We start from the raw sequence: 21,451 nt of genomic DNA on the forward strand, positions 1-21,451 counted from the left end.
AGTCAATTTCATAAGCGAATATAAAGAGGTCAATTCATTCAGGCACGAACAACTAAAAAGCCAAGGAAGGACAACCCGTTCTTCAGATGTCAGACTTGACGATCTTCTGGCTGAGTCAACCGTCAAGGGCCGGGCTTCAATTATATCAAACACATGGTCAACACGTCATAGCATCATAGCCCGACTAACGGAATCGGTCAAACTTGACAAACATCCACAAGCGAGCCCACATGTGCCACGAGTCGGGATCGTTCATGTTCTTGTCGCTGATTCTCTCATCCTCCAGAGCCCGCAGGAGATCCCGCACCTGCTGATGAACACAGGCGAGGTTATACCTTTTAAACCACTTTGAAAGAGGGCGTTCCAGGACGTGAAGGGAAAAGATGCAAGCGGTGAACAATGAGAAGCGGGCCAGAGGCTGGAAAGGGATTGTCGCCGCAAAATATAAAAACACGACTGTCCTAGCAACGAGTTAGCCAGATCGGCCGATAAACAAAACGCCCCAACATACCATATGGTCATATCTATCGGTACGAGGGGCTCATCGGGCTCAGGAACCATCTCAATTAAATCAAGAATCTCGTCCATCTGGTGAAGGTTGGAGAGAGCTCTGTCTTCATAATCCTTCATGCTCCTTTTTTCTTGGTCGATATCGACGCCTTGGGTGAATGTCGAAGAGGGAACACTGAATACTGGCTCTTGACGCCGTGGGAAGATCCGAGTCGCATTAGAGACTTGGAGCTCGTCTAATGATGCGCAGGTGAAGGATGTGGCCGTTCTGATGTTGTTCATGTGCTCCAAATATTTCTTCAAGTTGTACTTTGCACCGGTTAGATTGAAGTGGAACTCATGCCATAGCCAGGACACGGTGACCACGGTGGATTCACCAGGGCCTGTTAGGGGGTTCCGGGGGTTCCACCAGAAGAGTGGTTTCTTGGTTGTGGAGGGTTTTGTGTCAGAGTCTCTGTCTCGCTGAGTCCTGGCTCCCGCGTCGTCTCCCTGACATTCAGGCAAAAGGGGGGTATCTCGTTTAATCTTGAGCATAGTTCGTAAGTCTTAGAAGCTCGTCGGTTTCAGGTTCTAGAAAGTTAATAATGATTTCTCAAGTGACAGATGGAAGGGGGAGTTGGAATATTTAAGTTTTTGACGGCCATCTCAGGTTTCTTTGTTCCTCCCTTGGTCGTGCATCACTCAGCCACCACAGCGATTCATCGGACAAAGCTCCTTTAATGCCTACACACCACACCTAATGATTCTGGATATTTTAGGAACTCAGCCCTGGTCCGATTGCTTCTAACCCTGTTTTATCAATGGCAGCGGTGCTTGGCCGTGCAAACAGTCCTCACCCGTCAGTCTCCATCACCATGCTTGTTGAAAGGCGATGGTCAAGTGTGGCAGGCAGAATCCGCACTAGAATGTCACCATCTTTGTTGTCGCGTTCGGGTTTCTTTCACTTGAGGCTTTGAAAGAGACTTTTCCATACTACTGGAGGTTTCAGAAGCAGTCCGCAGTCAAAGACTGTCAGTGAAATTCCTTAAGACGCAGATCGTGGGAGCTGTACTGAATTGCGTGCCCAGTGAGAAAGATGCAGGCCTCAGCCAATTACGGTCAACCCGATCGAGGATGGGGCTGAGGGATGAGCGGCGTGGATCACCAATTGCACTAGTTTGGCTACATGGGCTTCTTAGAGGGGGCTTCTTTCTTTTCACATTTTCCTTAGAGCGAATCTCCTAGTAACAGTTTTGAATATCTTCTCAATCAAAGTCATAGAACTTCCACTCTGTCTTGAAGTCCCGTGACAGTTCATCGCCAGTGATCAAGGCCTTGACCATCTCGATAGGTAGCATCCCCGTCTTCAAGATTGCGTCGTGATACTCCTTCTCCGAGATCTCCTTCGTGTCCACCACCATCTCCCTCAGCTTCCACAGCTGGAGAGCGCCCAGCATGTACCCAGCCTGGTAGAGCGGCGAGTAGCTTCCCTCGACCGACCGTCTCACCTCACCTTCGGCGTTGCTCCTCTCATGGGCGATCCTATCAACCAAGAGGTCCACTGCTTCCTGCGCCGTCATCTCTCCGAGGTGGAACTTGAGAGAAAAGATGATGCGCAGGCAGCGGTGCATTCGCCACCAAAGAGCTCCAATTCTACCCTCTGGCGAATGGTGAAAATCGTCCCTGGCGTAGAAGAGCATCTCCCAGTACAGAGCCCAGCCCTCAACAAAGAAGGGCGTGTCAAAAATGTATCGCCTGTGAGAGTTGTATCTATCCGCCATGTACAGCTGTAAACGATGCCCTGGGAACATCTCGTGAAACGCCGTGGCACGGGCAAAGTGCTTGTTGTTGCCCCTCATCACCATGAGCTTCAGGTCGTGTTCCATCGACACGACCGGGTACGACACTTGGATGGTTGGTCCGCCCAAGAAGAAGGGAGACACCTTCTGACGTTCAGCTTCGATCATGGACATGCGCCAGGTTGAGTTGGCCAGCGGAGGAACAGTGACAAGGTCGCGCTCAGTGACAAAGAGGCTTCCCTCAACAACCAGCTCGCCCACCAGCTCGGTCTGCTTGCCAGGGTCCATGTAGTCGTTCTTGACATGGTCGAGAGCTTTCTTCCAGTCCTTTCCGTATCCCATTGCCTCGGACTGCTTGATCATCTCCTTCTCACACCACTCAAACTCCTGGTTGCCAATCTCGATGAGCTGCTCGGGAGTGTATGGAATCATTTCAGCTTCGAGCTCGACTTCCAAGCCCTTGCGACCGATGGGTTCTCCGATGATGGCATCTTTTCCATCTTCTTTATTCATTCCGGCCAACTTTGTCTCCACAACGGTTAGGTATGCACCCAGCGTGGAGTTTGCAGTTTGCCATGGCGTCGTGACCCAAAAGTCGAACAGGGGATCATAAGTCGAGTAAAAGGTAAACCATTCTGCAAAATGCTCAAGAAGGCCTTGGATGGCCTTTGAAGCAAGATAACCAGTAGTCTCTGTAACATTGAATTTGCCACCCTCAACCTTTGTCTGGACCTCTGAGATGGACTTTGTAATGTCGTTGATGGTCTTTGCAGTTTCCTTCGCTTTCATCGGCTCAACATCTTGACGGGCCTCGAGAAGTCCGATAAGATCATCTGCAAAAGGCAAAAGAGGATAAAACTTTTCTTGCGAAGCCTTTTCAAGATCCAAGTTGTTGAGTTGCCTTGTGTGAAAGGTCTGGAGCATGATGTAGTCCACCTTGCCCTCCTGGTCAAGCCCATCAAAGTCGATCTCGGTGAGAAGCTCTAGCTCATTTTCGTGATAGTTTTCTAAAGCTTCGTATCGTCGAGGGGCAATATCAATATTGTAGAATTCTCCCAGCTCGCCAAGATCGGCTTGGACACGGATGACGTGGTCGGCCATGGACATGTTGAGCGAGTCGCTGGTCAGAGCTATCCCCAGTGATGCCCACGAGCTTGCGGCATTGCCTGCTAGAGCCGCCAGAGACATTTTGGTGTAATCAACCTCAGGCGAGGATAAGAAAGATTTAGGTTTTATCTGATAAAGGTGATGATGGGGGTATTTAGCTTCAACCATCACCCCCGGGACTAGCTTTAACTTATATCAAAGCCTACTCAAGCGTGATACCGTGATATTTCTCTATATCGGCACCGTAAACCGTGTTTTTGTCGGGAGCGACGTCCGTAGATTCACGTCGGCTTGACACGCCGTATCTCTACAAAGTTGTGGCAGGGTTCCCCGCTCGTCGCTCTTCGGGAACTTTTGAAATCACCAGTCGCACATGGGCTTCCATATGCCTTTTTCGGTAGGTGACAGTAGGATTCACTCTTGTCAGGTCACTAGTCTTTAGCTGTCCTATCTTGTAAGCTGTCAGGCCTTGGCGGCTACGTCACAACATGGGGAAATGCAACGCAGTAGAGATAGCCATGCTCAAGTCCCACCGTATAAGCGATACTTCCCGTAGTATCGTTATCATATGTGGGACAGTCTCACCATTATCGTGTAGCTTGGCGATCTCTGAGCACCACTCCTAGGATCATGGTCGGGATGAGGCCTCTAGAAGATCGGTCGGCTCAGCCGATGTACACTCCAGGACTTTTTTTCTTTCAGAAGCTCCATGCGAGACTCTTGTCTGGCCTGCCGCGGTGGGAAAGGTAACAAGTCCAGACCGAGATTGGCAAAAGGCACAAGGATACATGTTGTGAGTCTCATCAAGCACATGAAAGAAACTTGAAAGACGACGCTTCTCTCACCGTTATCGGACCACCTAATTCCCTGCTTATTTGTCCTCAGCCATATTCACTTGAGAAAAGACCCAAGCAAGCCTACCGCTTATCTGAAGTTACTCGAAGAGTGGGGAGATGAGCTTGGCGCGAGGTGTGATGTTCAAGGTTGAAAGTGTATGGGGGAGTACCATGCGCAGGTCCTAGCTAGCACGTGGGATAGACTCCGTATCGTGTAGAAATATTCAGAATGGTTTTTAGCTGCCAGAACTAGGCTATGCAAGGTGGAAGCCATCTCGGCATCGATGAGGTCAACACAACTAAGGTAAGGCTTGGACGCTACCAAGCAAGAAAATGAAGAGAATAAATGTTTTCAAAAGCTCGACTGATTGTATCATCCATGTGTCGATACTCAAAGAACGTCCAATAATATACGGTAGAAGCGGAAGCAGAAAAGAATCCCTAAGCCAGGCTGGCGGCAAGGTTAAGAAGAAAAGTCCATCGTTTTGGTGTCCTGTCGTCCCCTCACAACTCTTCACAGTTGTTCGAAACCTAGATCTGAATTCCCTGCAGTCCGGCAAGGCGACGCTCGGTGTTGGCACGAGTGTTGACAAAGTCCGGGTATGACATTGTAAGCTCCACACTGCCAGAAAGAACGTGATCGACGCTCTCGACTCCTTGCATGAAGCTAGAACAGACAGTGTTAGAATCCGCTTGTTAGAGAGTTTTGAAACAGGTCAACTTACCTGTGGTCTTGGTTTCCAACTTCATACTTCCAAGCCCCAAAACGACCACGAGAGAGAATGTTCTTGCCGTAGAGATAAGGCTGAACCTCTGCCAATGCACCATCCCGCTCGAGAGTGGGGGTAGGATATCCATGATCGAAGCGTCGGACGTAAGTGCTCACAATTTCGTCCTCAGGCTTCAGAAGGTCTGTGTTGATGAGACCCTTGATGGTTTCCTCGAGCAGAGTCTCCTGGTTGACAGGCTTGTGTGAGGACTCGGAGACCTCAAGCATGATGGACCAGTAGGGGCCAGACGTAGGCTCAGATGAGGCGGGCACTTCTCCATTCGCCAGCTGCTTGGTGGGAAGTTGGACTTCTTCACTGGGCTGGTTGAACGGGGAGTAGTTGGAAAAGATGGTGGCTCGGTAGAAAGGGCAGTTATCTTCAGGGAAGTACAACTGCAATGCGTTAACTCATTTGCGGTTTAACAGAACCAGGGAAGATAAAAAGTGAAGGGAAGGGAGGACATACCCAGCATTTATCGCCGATACGTTCGGGGCGCTGGCCACGAATACCAATTCCAATGACATTGGTAGAAGAGTAATAAAGCGGCTTAGCCAGTTGCTGAAGTTTCTCATCGCCCATTGTCTCGGCCAGGTGATCAATGGCCATGGTGGAGATGAGAGCCGCATACTTCACAATGGTTCCTAGACAAAGGTTATCAGCGAGAATTTCTGGGTTATGAACAAAACATACCGTCTTTAAGGTAGGCCGTCTTCGAGTCAGCATCTACCTTGGCCACCGCACCGTGATCACCGAATCGGGTGTTTTCCTTGTCGAGGGTGTCGGCGACGGCAGTCCAGATACCGCCAGTGCCTCCCTTGGCAGGGAATCGAAAAGTCGCATTGGGACCCCAGCCGCCAGCTACTTTGCCGAGAATGGCGTTGGTAGTGAGCAGCTTGAGGTTGGGAGCAGCAACTCTCTCTCCAACCCATGTAGCGTTCATCTAGCAAGGCAAAACAAGTCAGCACTCTGGAAAACATGGCCTTTGGCAATGGAGCATACCTCGGTCGTAGGGATAGCCCAGACTTTAAAGTTGTAAGGACGCATAAAGATCTCGTTCAAGCGCTCTCCAACGTTTCTGATGTTCCACTCATCAAAGTTGCGCGGCTTATCAGACGGAGCTCTCCCACGGGCTTCAAGAGCAGCATCGATCAGACTACCAAGGCACCTGGCCTGTTCTTCCTTGGGAAGCACCGCAATGTTGTTCTGGAAGGGATATGGGACCCAGAGGCCCTGGTAGCGGACATACGAGATGCGTTGGTGCTCGTACCAGTCATCAGAGTTTGGCAGGGCCTCGTTGAGACAGTCGTCAAAGTACTTGTAGTGAGAGAAGATGACGTGTCCGCCAACATCAAACAACTGCACATGTGAGCTTCAAAATGTCTCGGAGGTATCAAGAATACTCACAAAGCCTTCAGGAGTGGTATCCGTAGAGGCGAGACCACCAGGGGTTTCGTTGGAGTCAACGATAAGCCAAGATGCACTGTTCTATGAACAAATGTTAGCTGGCAACTCGAGGGTTTTGTGTCTAACACAGGTTTAAATACCAGATGCTGGAGGCGCTTGGCAGCACCGAGACCAGTTGGTCCGGCTCCGATGACCAAGACGTCGACGTTGCTTTATAACTGTCAGTGATTCAAAAACGACAACAAGAGGGATTCTTGGGATGGTGTACATTTCGTTGTGAGACATTGTAGGACGATATCAGTAGGTTTTCTCGTATGATTGTCAGAAACAAGCGAGTTATTTCCGGGAAAACTGGTCTTTTAACGATAAATCTATCACTATTCTCGATCATGGAGGGGCTCTGTTATTCGGAGACGCAAACGCGTTTAAGATTACAAGAATGTTCGTCATTCCGATCCTCCAATGACAGCGAATTGGCAATCACCCAAATTGCCTCATATGGCAGGTGAATGTCGACATGTTATCACCATGCCTCAACTGTCCGTAGATCAATAAGACAAGTTGGTGAGATCTATACCCATTTTTAGAAGTCTGGCTTAGCGAGGTGCGTCCCTGCAATTTGCCAGTGTGGCTGAGCCTCCCGTTGTTGTTATATTTATCGCAACCTCATTTTAAACCCTTGATACAACGTCATTCAGATACGAGACACGCAATATCTTGTCTAATAACTTGATTCTGTTTCAGCTATGTCCGGTGACGCGAAACTAATGGTTTCAGTTTGGAATTGTCCTGGAGTCATCTTTCTCTACAGCTTATCGCTTCGACTACACAGCCCCGCATGCATTTGCGAGTAATTTCTTTCTTCATTTCTTAGGTAGTCCCTCTACTTATAACCGTTTATTAAGAAAAAGAAAATCGCAGACTTTTCAAGGTTAGCAGAACCAGTTTAAGGTGGTTGGTCAGGTAAATGAGCTCCGAACTACCCAGATGTCAAAACAGGCTTGAATCCATGGAGAGAAACGAACTAGGATTAGGACGCAAAGTCGGTGAATACGATGGCAAAGTAGGCATGTACTATATATTATCATGTTAGCCTATGTCAGGCAGCTTAGGCTTGGATTCAGCCGTTTGTTAGTAGCTATGCTTTTAACCACCATGGCTGAATTTGCGATCGATTGAGGCAGTCGTGCCGTTGTTACCATTTCCAGCAACAATAACAGCGTGCATTAACATGGTAGTTTCAGGAATGGACTTGACTATTGAAAAAAAAATTGAAAAAAAAATTGAAACGCTTTCCTTCTTTTCATGTACCTACATTGTGATGCAGGATTGCCAAGGGCTGTCTGAGATCACGTGCAGATGATCACGTGAACCCCTCACGCTTCATTTTGACTCGAACTGTCCCAGCCACCGCCTTGAGCAATCAACCATGCCCAGCCATGTGCAAAACTATGAAAGTCCGGTCTTTCACAACTTTATACCGGCAGCCATGGCCCAAATCGTCCGTCCTTGCACCTCGACTTGATCCTACCATACCCATCGAGGAAGAGAAGACGCCGAACTACGACGCTGATCGTTTCTACCCTGTCCACCTAGGCCAGGTTCTAAACAACAGATACCAAATTGCAACAAAATTGGGTTACGGCGCCAATTCCACTGTATGGCTTGCTCGAGACCTTAACCGGTTAGTCCCCATCAACCGCCCAGCATAACACATTCTAAACCTCGGTAGTTGGCGGTGGTCAAAAGACAAGTACGTCGCTGTCAAGGTTAATTCAAGCAGCCATGTTTCGCGACGAGTTCCACCTGAAAACGAGGTTGACATCATGAACCACATTTCTCGCGTGAATCCTAAGCACAAAGGCTGGCATTTTGTTAGGAAGCTTCCCAACTCGTTCTCATTAAATGGCACATCAGAAAACCACGTGTGTCTGGTCTTCGACGCTCTGCGTGAGCCTCTATGGCTCTATCGCAGAAGATATATCGACAATGTCATTCCCCCGGATATCCTCAAGATCTTGGTGCAAATGATCTTGCATGCTCTTGATTACCTCCACACAGAATGTCATGTAATTCATACAGGTATTTCTCCTTTATAATGCTACTAAACCACATGCTAACGATGAGACTAGACCTTAAGCCCGACAATATTATGGTAAAAATCGAAGACCCGACCATCTTTGATCGAGATGCCAAGGATGAATTTGACAACCCACTACCACAGAAGCACCTTGATGGACGCACTATTTACCTTTCCCGAAATAACTACGGGCCACTTGCCAAACCGACGGGTATCATCCAAATCGTCGACTTTGGTCTCTCCGCTAGAACAACACCAGGACAGGTCCACACGGGTGCCATCCAAGGGGAGATATATCGGGCCCCAGAGGTTATCCTCAACGCTGGGTACACGTACTCGGCAGATATATGGAGTCTCGGGGTGATGGTAAGTTTCATTCTCTTCTGCAATCAGAAACAAGCCATTAAATTACTATCATAGTTGTGGGACTTGCTCCAAGCCAAGGCACTTTTCAACCCTGCGACTGCTGATGAACCCGACGAATACGACGACCAGACTCACTTGGGCCAAATAACAGCACTCATAGGACCTCCGCCAAAAGATCTTCTGCCCAAGGGTCAAAGAACTTCCATGTTCTACAAGAGCAACGGTTCGTAGACTGGTCCTGAGAAACGGCGTCGCTGATGTGTATTTTAGGAGACCTCAAAGACCCCAGCAGGATTCCTTCTAATTTTACCTTGGAAAAATCCATCACTTGCATGAGTGGTGAAGAAAAGACAAGGTTCATACATTTTGTAAAGAGGATGTTGACATGGTCCCCTGAAGCGAGGAGCACTGCAAAAGATCTGTTGGACGACCCCTGGCTGTACGAGGATTTCGCGCAAGATTAGGCACAAAGATGGCATGGCTCTCGAAATTTTCCTATCGTGATTGTTGGCTCTTGTTGTCTTTGAATATTGGTTGAGGACCGTGAGATTGTTCACTTCGCTTGGAGGTGCTGTGCCTTCTTGGCATCAGCTGTTGGCGACTCCGTTTTTAGGCAGCCACCGCTTTGATGTGTTTCATCTCGATGTGACAGCTGGGGCATAAATTAACCTTGGTTTCAAATCTCGCCATTTCTTCCGCTGACTACATTCATACTTCTCAGTCTCTATTTATGATTCCGGGGTGTCAATATTCGAGAGACGAACGATTGCCATCGCTCGGCTCAGTCATGATGACTCGACTTCCAAGCTTCTTTCGTCTCTCCCGAGAAATCAGGGAAATGATCTACGACCTCGTTCTAGAACCTGTTGAATTTAGCAACCTATACACTGCCAAGACAGCATACACGCCAGAGACATGCCCTTTACTCTACGTTCACTGGATGATAACCGAAGAACTACAAAATCGTCTCTATAAAAACCACGCCATAGTTATCCCGTTTCAAGAACCCAGCGAATACGTCATCAGCAACAGAACTTTTGCGCAGCACATAAACAAGACCACACGCAGGATGAAGATGCATACAGACAAAATCATTGTCGAGATGGTGCAGACGAAAGAAGCTCGCTATCCCGATAACACACTTGACAGAAACGGGATAAGAAAAAACGACGGCGACTTTTGGATAGATGTTGAAGCAGGAGGAGATTTTCCGACAAGAGTGGTGCATGAACTGCTCTGGATGAGGCAACACCTCCCTGCTGTACGGACTGTCAAGTTTGTGCTTTGGGAAGGCGAGTGGTCCATGTATTCGAGAGCATGGACGGAACCTCTACAGAGGTTATTGGACAATTGGGGCGAGTTGCATATTGAGGTGGAGATTAACCTCTTTGACTACGAAGACCCGGACGCTTTTGATGGGGGTATGAATTTCATCCAAGTATGGTATCATCATTGTGAGCCAATCGAAAGAATCTCGTTTTCTGCAAACGACTTTCACTGGGACGATCATGAGTTGGGGGATTATTCGGGATACGAGATCGAGCCCAGGTGTTTCGACAGCGAGTACTGGGAAGAAATGGACCCGGACGAGAGGAGAGTGCTTCTCGCGTCAGGAGACCCAGGTGACCTTGTCTACTTGGGAGAGGTAGAGTGTCGTCCCTTGTTTGTAAAGACATATATGGACAAGGCTGGAGAAAACTGACTGTTACTTTTACATATTTGTATTGATGTACTCTCGATATAACGAGTAGTTCGTTGGAGTTAACTATTGGTCCTTCATCATAGAAGGTTATCATATTGTTTGCTTTTCATGCCCGTTACCCTGCATTACGCGAGATCATACTCGGCAATCAACTTTTCAGCGCAAGTAACACCAGTAACATAGGCGACCGCCTGAATATGGCAGCTGGCGATGATGGGGACGACACCCATATCCGCAATCCGCAAGTTCTGAAAGCCGATAAGCTTAAAGTCTTTATCAACAACTGCCTCCGCATCGTCAGGCTTGCCCATCTTTGTGGTTCCGGTCATGTGCCAGCTCGAAGAGATGGTCTGTCGCCAGTGAGCAAGAAGGTCCTCGTCAGAATCACCCTTGGGACCTGCAAGCGTCTCCACGTTATCCTTGGCGTATCCGTCCGACTTGGCAAGGCGGAAAGCATCGCGAAGAGCCTCGATAGCTGCACGACGATCAAACGGCGTGGAGAGGAACTTGGGGTCGAACTTTAGAGGCACGTTAGGGTCGGCCGACTGCAGCGTAACCTCTCCACGGCTCTGAGCGTTGTAGTAAAAGACGAGGATACAAGAGTAGTTGAGGGCCGACTTGGGAAAGTTGGGGATGAACCAGTGGATGGGAAAGTGCGTCAAGATCTCGTAGTGTGGCACCGTCTCCTTGTTCAGGAAACTTTGCTCCTCAGGAGACAAAGCCTTGAACTCTTCAGACTGCACCAGCTTGTCGAGCTTGAACCAGCCAATGCCGACCTCGCAGGCAAACTTTGTCCAAGGACCAGTACCATCGCGCTTCCACTGCTCGAGGGCCTCCTCCATGATCTTTTCGTCTCCGTAAAAGGGTGCGCGGTCTGTGTCGCCCTCCTTGCGGGTGTAGACGAGGGGGCAGAACATATGGTCTCGCAGACCCTGGCCGATGCGTGGCACATCCTTGACGACGGGGAGGTTGAACTTTTCTAGCTGGTCCTTGGGGCCGATGCCAGAGTGCATAAGGATCTTGGGGGTGTCTAGGGAGCCGGCGGAGAGGATGACCTCCTTTGAGGCAAAGTCTAGACAGTGTCAGTACATGTATGAGAAATCAGTGATTCACCATCTTGATGGCTTCGAGGTAGAGGGTATCCCCTGAGATTGATAGAACAAAACTCACATTGCTTGCCGTTAGCCTCAACACCAACAGCCTTGGTACCCTCAAGGATAACCTTTTGAACAGGAGACGACGTGACAATCGTCAGATTCTCCGGCACGGGAGTCAACAAGTCATTGGATGTTGACCTGAGTCCCTTGTTGCTAGAGTTGATCAAGACCGACATGCCAAGAGGGTTGCCCGAGTTGTGGTCGGGGTTGAGAGGGAAACCAGCCTTCTCAAAGAGATCCAGGACAGGAGGGAGATCCTTCTCCCACTCGCTGGCGTAGCCAACGTGCAGCTTACCAGAGCTGCCGTGGTCTTCGGCCTTGGGAGCGGCATACTTGGAGTCGATACCAGCAGGGAGGTCACCGTGGAACGTCTCGAGTGCCTTGAAGCGAGGCTGGATCTTATCCCAACGGTACGCGTCGTCACCGACGATACGCGCCCACTCCTCATAGTCATCACGGGCACCGACCGTGTAGACGCCAAAGTTGATGGCGCTAGAACCGCCTAGACCCTTACCCCGCGAGTAATCCAGCTCACGGTTATCACAGTGCTCCTGAGGCGCCGTCTTGTAACCATAGTTGAGCTCCTGGTTCATAAACGTGATCCACCGCTGGCCGTCGACCCTCAGGTTGCGGTCCTCGTTGGAACCTCCGGCCTCGAGGAGGAGGACGCTGGGCTTCTTGGCGGAACGGGCAAGGCCGGCGGCGACGGCGCTTCCGGCAGGGCCACCTGTGCGCGCGGAGACGCAACGCGTTAATGGGTCTTTCCTAAGAGACAAGGGTGGAGAGGCGAGGTGCGAGTCATGCACTTGGGCGGGATGCGGATTATGACATACCTCCGACGATGATAAAATCATAAGTTGACGACGCCATTGTGCTTGTCCTTTTCTGATCAAACAAAAAGGAGGACGAGTCAGTGCAAAAGAATTGGTGTGTAACGGCAACGTCGGCTAGGATCCAGGGTATTAAAGAAGAAAAAGTAATGATTCCCAACAGTCACCGTGCAGATCGCATTGGAAGAGGGGGAGGGGAGAATTAAGAAGGCCGTGATAAGACTTTCCTCTCTCGCCCTTCGGTCTTACTTAGCCCGGGCTGTACTCGTCATTGGCGTGTAATGCAACCTCGGAAGGGGCTTTTTTCTTCCATGAACTATGTAACCTGAATCGCGTACAAAACGTGCTCGGTGTCAATAACAGAAGCATAGCATTGCACAGCGAAGGAGGCAAAGGCAGAACCAACATGAACACTCTCCACACGTGGGAACTGATGCAACCCCGGTAGGCTTCCGAGACGTCTACAGGGTTAATCCCTCTCCAACACACCTGTTCCCCACTGAGGAGCTGACCTTCTTGGCTTCTCTGGCTGGATCCGGTCGTCGTAGCTTGTCCAGTCGCCGTCACACCTTTTCATTACTCGCCGTCAACTGGAGCCCTGGCTTAAACCCCAGCTGAAGCCCCAAGCGCAGTCCAAACAAGACCTTGGCAGCACCATGGCTTTCTCTTAATGATCTGTGACTTAATTCCCCACCTGTTCCGAATGCGGTTTACCCCTCGGACGACTCCGCAGATCCCGCGGGCCGTAGGGGGGTTAGGGGGGAGGGGGGGATTGCCCCTTTATGCCGCATCTGCCGGAATTTCATAACGCGATGATCTTCTCCTTATCTAGATGGCTTGCACCATGAGGGGGAAACGGGGTCATGATCTGCAGGGGCCTTGTCTAGCTTCTTCTCTTTGTTCTCCCCTAGCGTATGTTGCCAGTGTCCGTGTGCTGAAGAAAATCAGCAGCGGAGCCGCAGCCGCCACCACCCAGCGTGTCCGTGTTATCACCGTACAGGGAAGAGTCGACAAAAGGACGGATGGAACATTGACGGTTGAGGCAGGGGTTTGCTTGGTTTTTTGTTAGAGAGGCGAAAAGAGACGTGTGTTGAAACGATTGCGTTGGAATGTTCCCATAAAACTAAAATCTGAGGGCCGCATGCACTTTGAAGATATGCTTACGATTTATTCCAGACAATCCACACATCTTTCTTCTCCAGTTCAGTCCCTCCTTATTTTCTTTTTCTCCCCCTCTTGGTCCCAATCCCTCGGGTCCCCTTCTTTAAATCCTTCAGAGCAAAATAGCATGTCGTCATGGGCATCGAAGAGCAGTTCGTCCTCCTCTCCATCGGCCTAATCACCATCGGCGTCCGAGTCGGTGTGCGATGGCGCCAAGTTGGACCGGCCGCATGGCAGCTCGATGATTACCTGATGCCCTTTACTGGGGTGAGTAGTGCCAAGTGAAACCCACCTGTTGGTTCGTGAACCAACAGAAGGAATGCAGCAGACACTGACGATCTTCATTCTTTGTTGTATAGCTCGTCTTCACGGCAGAGACGGTAGCGGCCTATCTTGTCGGCGCCAAATTTCAAGGCCTCACCAATAGCTACATGACGGACGGCGAGAGAGCCAGCATCGATGTAGACTCCAAGGAACACTACAATCGCGTCTGGGGCTCCAAGATCCAGGTTATCGGCTGGTCGTTTTACGCCTGCATCCTCTGGTGCCTCAAATTCTGCGTCACTGCCTTTTACGGCCGACTCACGTATGCTCTACAAATTGAAAAACCCAATGGACAATGATTAACTTGGGTAGATCTGGTCTCGCTCACCTCAAGACCCGTGTGAAGCTCGCATACGTTATACTCGCAGTCACCTACGCCGCCGTCGCTCTCACGATCCTCCTCTCATGTCAACCATTCCACCACTTCTGGCAGGTCACTCCAGACCCGGGGACTCTATGCAGACCGACAAACTCGCCCGCTTACGTTTTGGTTGTGGTTATCCCCAACATCTTGACTGACGTCTATCTGCTCTCGATCCCATTACCTGTCAGTTTTTCCCATCCAAACCCTGTTCCTTATGCTGACTCGACTAGCTTCTCTGGGGTGTGAATATCAGCTTGCGACGCAGACTCACTCTTATGCTTTTATTCAGCGGTGCTCTATTCATCATGATGGCTGGCACAATCCGAGCAGTGACCATTCTCTCAGTAAGCCCAACCCACCATTCCATGTGTCAATGCATGTCAGCTTACCACCCGTTCCGTGTAGTCGGGTCCTGAAGGAGCTGTGTCGGGCAGCGCTTGGGCATGTCGAGAAACCTTTGTCGCCATCATCGTAACGAACTTGCCGATCATCCAACCCCTGATCCGAAAGGGCGCCAGCATGATTGGTCTGAGCGTTCTTTTCAGTCGACAGACAAAGTCCAACGGCGAGAGCCACCAACTCCGAAGCAGCGAGATGGGCGGAAGTCGATTCGGTACCCGAAAGACGCAAAACCGAACACATCCACTATCTGTTCCTCAACCTACGGCTTGGGGCAGCGACGAGCACATCTTGCCCGAAGATAGCGATGGCAGGTCTACCAACAAGGATGGAAACGGTGGTATCATTATTGCGCAAGAGATCAGCATCCAGTCGGAGGCCGCGTCCGCAGTGGAGGCAAGGGATGGTCCGAGGGGCCCGGCGAACGACTGGGGTTTCAAAGCCTCGGCTAGAACGCCCCAGCAGTATTAAACCCGGGAACCCCATACTCAGTGTATCGATAACGGAGGAGATCAATGCATCCATTATGAAGCGGGTAAAAAAGTATAAAATAACGTATATAGACATGTAGCGCAGAGACCACGGGTCGGTGACTCGGGTTGTGGACGGAATGCTCACGCAGCGCAAGGATACCAATAATGTAATATTATCGCCACAAACAGATGAAACCTTCTAAATACGGACTAGGAGACTCTTCGTCTGAGTGAAGCGAATGTACAGGATAAAACATAACCCGACAAGGGACATGGCTCCAGCGTAGTACGCGGCAGGACGAAACTCCTCAACCCCTTGGTCACGGCTGTCTCCGGCAAGTGAGTAGATTCCAGATGCGATAGGCGTACCCTATAGAACCGTTTAGTGCTTGTTTCACGAAAGCATCGGCCAACTTACAAAGAAGAAGCCACAGAACCAAGTCGTCCACAGGATGGGGAGGATGCCCAGGGTGTTCTCGGCTCCCATCGTGGCCCCGACCATGGGAGGGACCAGGCTAAAGAAGGCGCCGCATCCGATACCGTTGAAGATCAAAAACACGGAGAAGATGCCTACTGTGGAGGCCAATGGCCAGACAACGAGGGAGCTCAGGCCAATGAACAGGAGGCAGAGCACCAAGCTATTGAGAGGCCCGAGCAGCACATCGGCAGTGTATCCGCCCAGGACACGGCCCACCGTGGAAGCGAGATTCCAGGCCGCTAAGATGACGATGGCTATCTGGTTAGAGTACCCCATAGATCTGGAAAAGATGGGAATAAAGTACGGCGGAATAAACAGCGGGAAGCACGAGATGGCCGTCCCCACCACGATGAGCAGAAACCTCGGCTCCTTGAAGCGATACCTGAGACAAAGATTAGAAGAATATACTATTTCCAAGACTCGTTTACTTACCATTGAAGTTTCAAGTTGGCGCTCGCTGAACCCTTGGGTTGTTGGATAAAGTAGGATGCAGGGATGCAGACTCCCCATAGCATGAAGCCCAAGATGCGAAACGTCCACGCGACGTCGAGGTTTCTAACGAGGAGATTTGTTGCAATGCTCATTACGGCAGCTCCGAGACTTCCTCCGCCGAAAACAATACCCATAGCCAAGCCTCGGTACTTTTTGAACCAGCGGAGAGGCGCAGTAGAACACGACTAAACAAGTGTTAGGTAGTGTATCAAACAGGTATCGGGTAGACTCACAAAGATGCACAGTCCTCCTCCGATGCCAAAAATAACTCCATGGAATACAAACAGAGCTCCGACATGTTTCGTAGTCCAACTTGCCAGAAACTCTCCAAGGCCCATCAAAAGTGCCCCTGATAGTGCCGTCTTTTGGTATCCTAGCTTGCGAACTGCTATACCCGACAAGACACTAAGAGATATCATGAAAGATGTACCCAAAGATCCAACAAACGTCAAAGTGGTTAGACTTGACGATGTTGTCTCGACGAGTCTCACTTGCATGATACCCCAAGAGTATATCACACCGAGGTAGACGAACAGCGAGCAAGCTGCTGCTGCCACGGGGATCCATCCTCTTGGGTTATCAAACTCGATTTCTATGGTTTTTGGTGTAGGAGGGGATGAAGAGTCGGTCTGTGAACGGTCGGTTTCGTTGCCTTTTTCGGTGTCTGAGGAGGCTGACGAGCCGGGCCAGTCTGCGACTGGAGGTTCTGTCCGAACAATCATTCTAAGATAACCTTGGGGGATAACAAGACACCAGGAAGGATAAGAAGTAAATTGCGAAGATAAGAAAGAGTCTTGAATACTGGCTGAAGTTGAAACATGAAGAGACAAGAGAAAGATGACGGTACAAATAGCAATTCAGTCAGACTCTTCCATCAAATCCTCCTTATCTCGGGCCGTCGGCCTCGGCTTTGACAATGACATGTAATCCGATGCTTCTAGATCATGATTTCGGCGATATCAGTGGAGAAAATGGAAGAATTTGATAACTAGTTCATCGTCTGACAGCTCCATTTCGAGATCAACCGGGTCGTCGGGAGAACCATTCCCGACGGGCCATCGGGTTTCGGCTTTGAAGACTTATAAAGATACCAGTTTAACAGGATGAAATCTTGCTGTTTTGATCAAGAAAAGTCAAGCATTGCCTTTCATCTTTGTTGCAAGTTGCATTTCTTCTTGTCAAGTTCATCCATCATGGCCCCTTCAAGAAACGATGATCTCGTCTCAGAGATCCCTTTACACCAAAACCCCACCAAACCAATGAGCAAAGAAGGATGCTTGATGCATCGTTCACTCATTCAACATCCCTACATGGTCGAATCAGCCTCTGGCATTGAACTCAAACTTGCCAGCGGACAGACAGTCATCGACGCCTGTGGAGGTGCGGCAGTCGCCCTTATCGGCCACGGCAACGAGGAAGTCATCCAGGCCATTACCAACCAAGCCCGAAAAGTCAGCTACGTCCATACGCAGGCTTATACAACTGCACCTGCTGAGGAACTTGCCAATCTCATCCTTGAGGGTAACCCTCATGGTCTTGAGAAGGCTTTCTTTGTTGGCAGTGGAAGTGAAGCTGTGGAGTCAGCCCTGAAGCTTGCTCGACAGTACCACTTTGAGAATGGCGAGTCAAAGAGAGTTCACATCATCTCAAGACGTCAGTGTTATCATGGAAACACAATGGCCACCATGTCAGTTTCGACTGTCTTGGCTCGCAAGACTCCCTACCAAGGGTTCATGTACCCCAACGTTTCGCACGTCTCTCCAGCGTATGCGTATCAATACAAGCACGAGAGCGAGAGCGAAGCAGACTTTACAGCAAGGCTACTTACAGAGCTCGAAGAAGAGTTTCTGCGAGTTGGCCCTGAGAACGTCGCTGCATTTATTGCAGAGACCATGGTTGGCGCGACAGCAGGTTGCGTTACAGCTCCTTCGGGCTACCTCAAGGGCGTCAGGGCTCTCTGCGACAAATACGGTATCATCCTAATTCTCGACGAAGTCATGTGCGGAGTTGGACGCACTGGAACTTTCTTTGCTTTTGAGCAAGAAGGTATTGTGCCAGATATCATGACAATCGCCAAAGGCCTCGGAGGTGGTTATGCCACCATCGCTGGTGTTTTGATTCACAAGAAGGTCGTCGATGTCCTGAGACGGGGCTCGGCTGCTTTCAATCACGGCCATACATACCAAGCACACCCAATTTCATGTGCTGCTGCATTGGCGGTGCAGAAGATTGTCAAAAGAGAAGACTTAGTGCCTCGATGCGCCAAGATGGGAGCTGTTCTCGAAAGAGCTCTACGTACTGAACTCAGCAAGTGCAGATCAGTGGGTGACATTCGAGGACGAGGTCTCTTCTGGGGAGTCGAGTTTGTCAAAGATCGATCAACTAAGGAGTCATTTCGCCCGGATATCAAGTTCGGCCCTCTTGTGCAGCAACTAGCTTTCGAAAAGGGTGTTGCACTGTACCCTGGTGCTGGTACTGTTGATGGTGTCAGGGGAGACCACGTCCTGATTGCGCCCCCTTTCACAGTTTCAGAGGCACAGATCAAACACATTTGTAGAGTGTTGAAGGAGGCGGTGCTAGAAGCGGAAAGAAATCATTTGTAAAGGTTAGAGAAAAAACTTAGATTGTCATAATTAGCCAGAATAATGCATTCATTTCAATTCATCATGCTGCTAATCTCGGCGAATTCCACTTCCTGCAACATTGACCACCAGTTCGGAAAAGGGTCCAGAAAAGCCGGGTTGCCCGCTGGATTCATTCCCATGGGGACTTGAGCTTGTTCTCTCCCCAATCTCTCGTCATTTTCATTGTCTCTTGAAGAGTTTCTATCCGCGCGACGAATCTGCTGTAGATGTAGTTCAGATCGATCGACGATGCGGTACTCGTGGATGGATTGGTGTAGAGTCTCAAAGTCGGCTCTTGATCTTCCCTGAAACCGTCTACTATCCTCGGTAGCGCTCTTGTACAACAGCGACGAGTTTTGAATCGTTTTAATCTGCAAACTATTAGCTCAGAGTCGCGAGCTCGAGAATCAAAGTGCACATACCCAGCCACCGGCCAACTCCCAAGCATTCTGAAACTCCTCCAAATATTCCAACCCCCAATTCATCAACTCCTCAGCTCTCGGGCTTCTACCGAGATTCATCTTTGGAAACCTAAAGATGTACAGGTTGAGAAAGCACGCAGTAAAGGCGCAGAAGCCAGAAAAGGGCGTCATCAGAGGTATGCCGCATTCAGACGCCTCTTGCAGCAGACAGGTAATCTGTTCAGCTGCTCCATACAATTCTTTGGCGCTGTCCTCCCACCATCCTGGCGGGGCTTCTGCCTCGAGGAGTGGAGGATGTATGGGGCCTTGGGGTGTTGATTCGGCAGTTGGTAGGAAGGGGAAGTACTCGCGGTGAAGCATGATGGTGCTATTATGTTGTCAGTTAAGGCAGCATCAAGCCACAGCTTAATACTCACCTTAGATAGTAAAGCATATTCAGGTATATGAAAGACTCCCCATGCCCCAGAGTCATGTGAACGGCGACGCTGTGTCTCGGGTAATGCAACCTGTGGTGCTGGCTCCTCCTCCACTCCTCAAGTCGGTTTCTGCAGTTTGACCAGAGCGAGCCTGGCACCCAGGGACAATTCTCCGGTGCGCACATTCCAGGCGCGCATCGACCATTATTAAAGACAAACGCCATTGCTTGAGCGTAAATGTCAAAACCAAGAACAATCGTCTCAAAGCTTTGCGCAAGATCAAGGTTACCAGACGGATCAGAATGATTAGCCGTGAAGTTTTGACTCAGCGACGCCCCATCAGATCCAAAAGCAAAGTCGAAAAAGTTTGGTGGTCGAGGGACCTTGAGCTCCTGCATCTCGGGCATGGGGAGCATGCGCGGGTTGTAGGTCCCAGAGTTGATGGTGCAGTCCATGATGAAGCAGGCCCAGTACGTCCGAGTCTCTACTACTACTGCGAGTTCGTCCAAGTCATTGTTCTGTGAGATGTCGAGAGCGTGTGGAGAGATGCGCGAGCTGTGAAGAGACTGCATGATGCGGATAGCCATGCCTGTATGATGTCAGTACCATCATCATAGAAGAGCTTCGGAATACCTACCACAGTGCATCCATGCTTTATGAAACTCTCGTACACCCCACTCGTAGAGCGTCAAGATGAGAAGCGCCTGAACGACCTGAACATTCGGCGGTAGGAGAATGAGATTCGAGAGGACACTCCAGGCGTATGACGCGTAGCAGTCGCTACTACGTAACCGGTGAAGCCATTCTCCGCTGCATATCGATGATTGCTTCCTCGTTATGGCAAGGATGGTCGCCAATAGCACCTTGCTTTCTCTTGACCGACCAGCCTGATACTCTTTGACAAACGCCGAGGGTTGCAGTATCCTCAGCTCAGGGAACTTGGCCGTGAAAATGTTCAGAGCCTTGAGGACAACACCTATTGGTAGCCTCGCGAGATGCTCATCAACAGGTTCCTGTCCCCAGCTGGAGAGCGTCCTCCTCGACAAGGAAGGACTCGGTCTAGGCGGTCTGATAGGATCCTGACGCGTAACATCCGGAGTACTCGCAACCGTGGAAACATGATCCGCCCTCGGAGTAAGCTCCGGTGTCGCCCTCTGAGCCCTCGCAGCAATCTTCTTTGCCGATCTAGCCTGAGGCCTGGAAAGCTCGCATCCCGAGTTCCCCAGCTTCAGACACTTCTGACAAGGCGCAGTCCCCTCATTGACACACTTGATCTTGGCCTTTCTTCACGCCGCATTCCAGTCAGCTCTCATATTCAGACCCATGTCGCGCGGGACTCACCGGCAATGATCGCATGATAGACTGGAGCGCATCGTTATGGCTTCGGCTTTGAAGGAGGGAAACTTTTTTTGGTGTCAGATCCGAGTTCCGAAAGCCGGAGCTTAGTTTAAAAAAAATTCAGACACCAAAAACTCCATCGCGGACGTCGCGGATGTCGGACTAGTCAGTCGCGCCCTTGCGACGCGTCTGACATCGGGCATTTTAACAAATCGGCCGATTGATCCTCTCTTTGACTAACCGCAGATGCGAGTGAGATTGTCATTGATAAAATAACGTACAGGATAGAGTTTCTACTGGTCTCAATAGTTTTTTCGTTAAATAGATTTTAGTAACAAATCTCAAAGACAATGTGATAGTCGCCCAAAGTAACCCAAATTCCTTCCAAGGATTGGCGCAGTGTTATCGCACTAACAGTTA

The 21,451-nt window shown here is 50.0% G+C and overlaps 10 protein-coding genes across 10 annotated transcripts; 4 read left to right on the forward strand and 6 right to left on the reverse strand.

Annotated features, from left to right (window-relative positions):
• Nucleotides 1–184: 184 nt before the first annotated feature.
• Nucleotides 185–1,044, reverse strand: NECHADRAFT_80841 (uncharacterized protein; the record flags this gene model as incomplete). Its single annotated transcript, XM_003051368.1, has 2 exons — nucleotides 185–461; nucleotides 512–1,044. The coding sequence occupies 2 exons, from the start codon at nucleotides 1,042–1,044 to the stop codon at nucleotides 185–187; spliced, it is 810 nt and encodes a 269-aa protein (XP_003051414.1).
• Nucleotides 1,045–1,754: 710 nt separating this feature from the next.
• Nucleotides 1,755–3,395, reverse strand: NECHADRAFT_41458 (uncharacterized protein; the record flags this gene model as incomplete). Its single annotated transcript, XM_003051369.1, has 1 exon — nucleotides 1,755–3,395. One exon carries the CDS (start codon nucleotides 3,393–3,395, stop codon nucleotides 1,755–1,757), a length of 1,641 nt encoding a protein of 546 aa, XP_003051415.1.
• Nucleotides 3,396–4,762: 1,367 nt separating this feature from the next.
• NECHADRAFT_100697 (uncharacterized protein) lies at nucleotides 4,763–6,690 on the reverse strand (the record flags this gene model as incomplete). Its single annotated transcript, XM_003051370.1, has 8 exons — nucleotides 4,763–4,898; nucleotides 4,957–5,393; nucleotides 5,467–5,642; nucleotides 5,692–5,941; nucleotides 6,001–6,357; nucleotides 6,406–6,486; nucleotides 6,546–6,615; nucleotides 6,674–6,690. The coding sequence occupies 8 exons, from the start codon at nucleotides 6,688–6,690 to the stop codon at nucleotides 4,763–4,765; spliced, it is 1,524 nt and encodes a 507-aa protein (XP_003051416.1).
• Nucleotides 6,691–7,856: 1,166 nt separating this feature from the next.
• On the forward strand, nucleotides 7,857–9,315 carry NECHADRAFT_40752 (uncharacterized protein; the record flags this gene model as incomplete). Its single annotated transcript, XM_003050959.1, has 5 exons — nucleotides 7,857–8,089; nucleotides 8,138–8,487; nucleotides 8,538–8,851; nucleotides 8,906–9,074; nucleotides 9,122–9,315. The coding sequence occupies 5 exons, from the start codon at nucleotides 7,857–7,859 to the stop codon at nucleotides 9,313–9,315; spliced, it is 1,260 nt and encodes a 419-aa protein (XP_003051005.1).
• A 359-nt stretch (nucleotides 9,316–9,674) lies between these two features.
• On the forward strand, nucleotides 9,675–10,232 carry NECHADRAFT_28652 (uncharacterized protein; the record flags this gene model as incomplete). Its single annotated transcript, XM_003050960.1, has 1 exon — nucleotides 9,675–10,232. A coding segment is annotated over one exon (558 nt), but the record flags the coding sequence as incomplete, so codon positions are not given.
• Nucleotides 10,233–10,678: 446 nt separating this feature from the next.
• NECHADRAFT_40617 (uncharacterized protein) lies at nucleotides 10,679–12,580 on the reverse strand (the record flags this gene model as incomplete). Its single annotated transcript, XM_003051371.1, has 3 exons — nucleotides 10,679–11,625; nucleotides 11,724–12,437; nucleotides 12,544–12,580. The coding sequence occupies 3 exons, from the start codon at nucleotides 12,578–12,580 to the stop codon at nucleotides 10,679–10,681; spliced, it is 1,698 nt and encodes a 565-aa protein (XP_003051417.1).
• A 1,256-nt stretch (nucleotides 12,581–13,836) lies between these two features.
• Nucleotides 13,837–15,259, forward strand: NECHADRAFT_93895 (uncharacterized protein; the record flags this gene model as incomplete). Its single annotated transcript, XM_003050961.1, has 6 exons — nucleotides 13,837–13,968; nucleotides 14,061–14,287; nucleotides 14,338–14,572; nucleotides 14,620–14,733; nucleotides 14,795–15,194; nucleotides 15,231–15,259. The coding sequence occupies 6 exons, from the start codon at nucleotides 13,837–13,839 to the stop codon at nucleotides 15,257–15,259; spliced, it is 1,137 nt and encodes a 378-aa protein (XP_003051007.1).
• A 201-nt stretch (nucleotides 15,260–15,460) lies between these two features.
• On the reverse strand, nucleotides 15,461–16,953 carry NECHADRAFT_80848 (uncharacterized protein; the record flags this gene model as incomplete). The annotated part of the gene is made up of 4 exons (XM_003051372.1): nucleotides 15,461–15,631; nucleotides 15,680–16,121; nucleotides 16,172–16,416; nucleotides 16,465–16,953. 4 exons carry the CDS (start codon nucleotides 16,951–16,953, stop codon nucleotides 15,461–15,463), a joined length of 1,347 nt encoding a protein of 448 aa, XP_003051418.1.
• A 471-nt stretch (nucleotides 16,954–17,424) lies between these two features.
• NECHADRAFT_41790 (uncharacterized protein) lies at nucleotides 17,425–18,834 on the forward strand (the record flags this gene model as incomplete). Its single annotated transcript, XM_003050962.1, has 1 exon — nucleotides 17,425–18,834. One exon carries the CDS (start codon nucleotides 17,425–17,427, stop codon nucleotides 18,832–18,834), a length of 1,410 nt encoding a protein of 469 aa, XP_003051008.1.
• Nucleotides 18,835–18,887: 53 nt separating this feature from the next.
• NECHADRAFT_80850 (uncharacterized protein) lies at nucleotides 18,888–21,066 on the reverse strand (the record flags this gene model as incomplete). The annotated part of the gene is made up of 5 exons (XM_003051373.1): nucleotides 18,888–19,226; nucleotides 19,278–19,644; nucleotides 19,694–20,282; nucleotides 20,331–20,977; nucleotides 21,035–21,066. The coding sequence occupies 5 exons, from the start codon at nucleotides 21,064–21,066 to the stop codon at nucleotides 18,888–18,890; spliced, it is 1,974 nt and encodes a 657-aa protein (XP_003051419.1).
• Nucleotides 21,067–21,451: the final 385 nt, after the last annotated feature.

Source organism: Fusarium vanettenii, assembly GCF_000151355.1.
Source record: "Fusarium vanettenii 77-13-4 chromosome 5 genomic scaffold NECHAsca_5_chr5_3_0, whole genome shotgun sequence".
Lineage (NCBI taxonomy): Eukaryota > Fungi > Ascomycota > Sordariomycetes > Hypocreales > Nectriaceae > Fusarium > Fusarium vanettenii.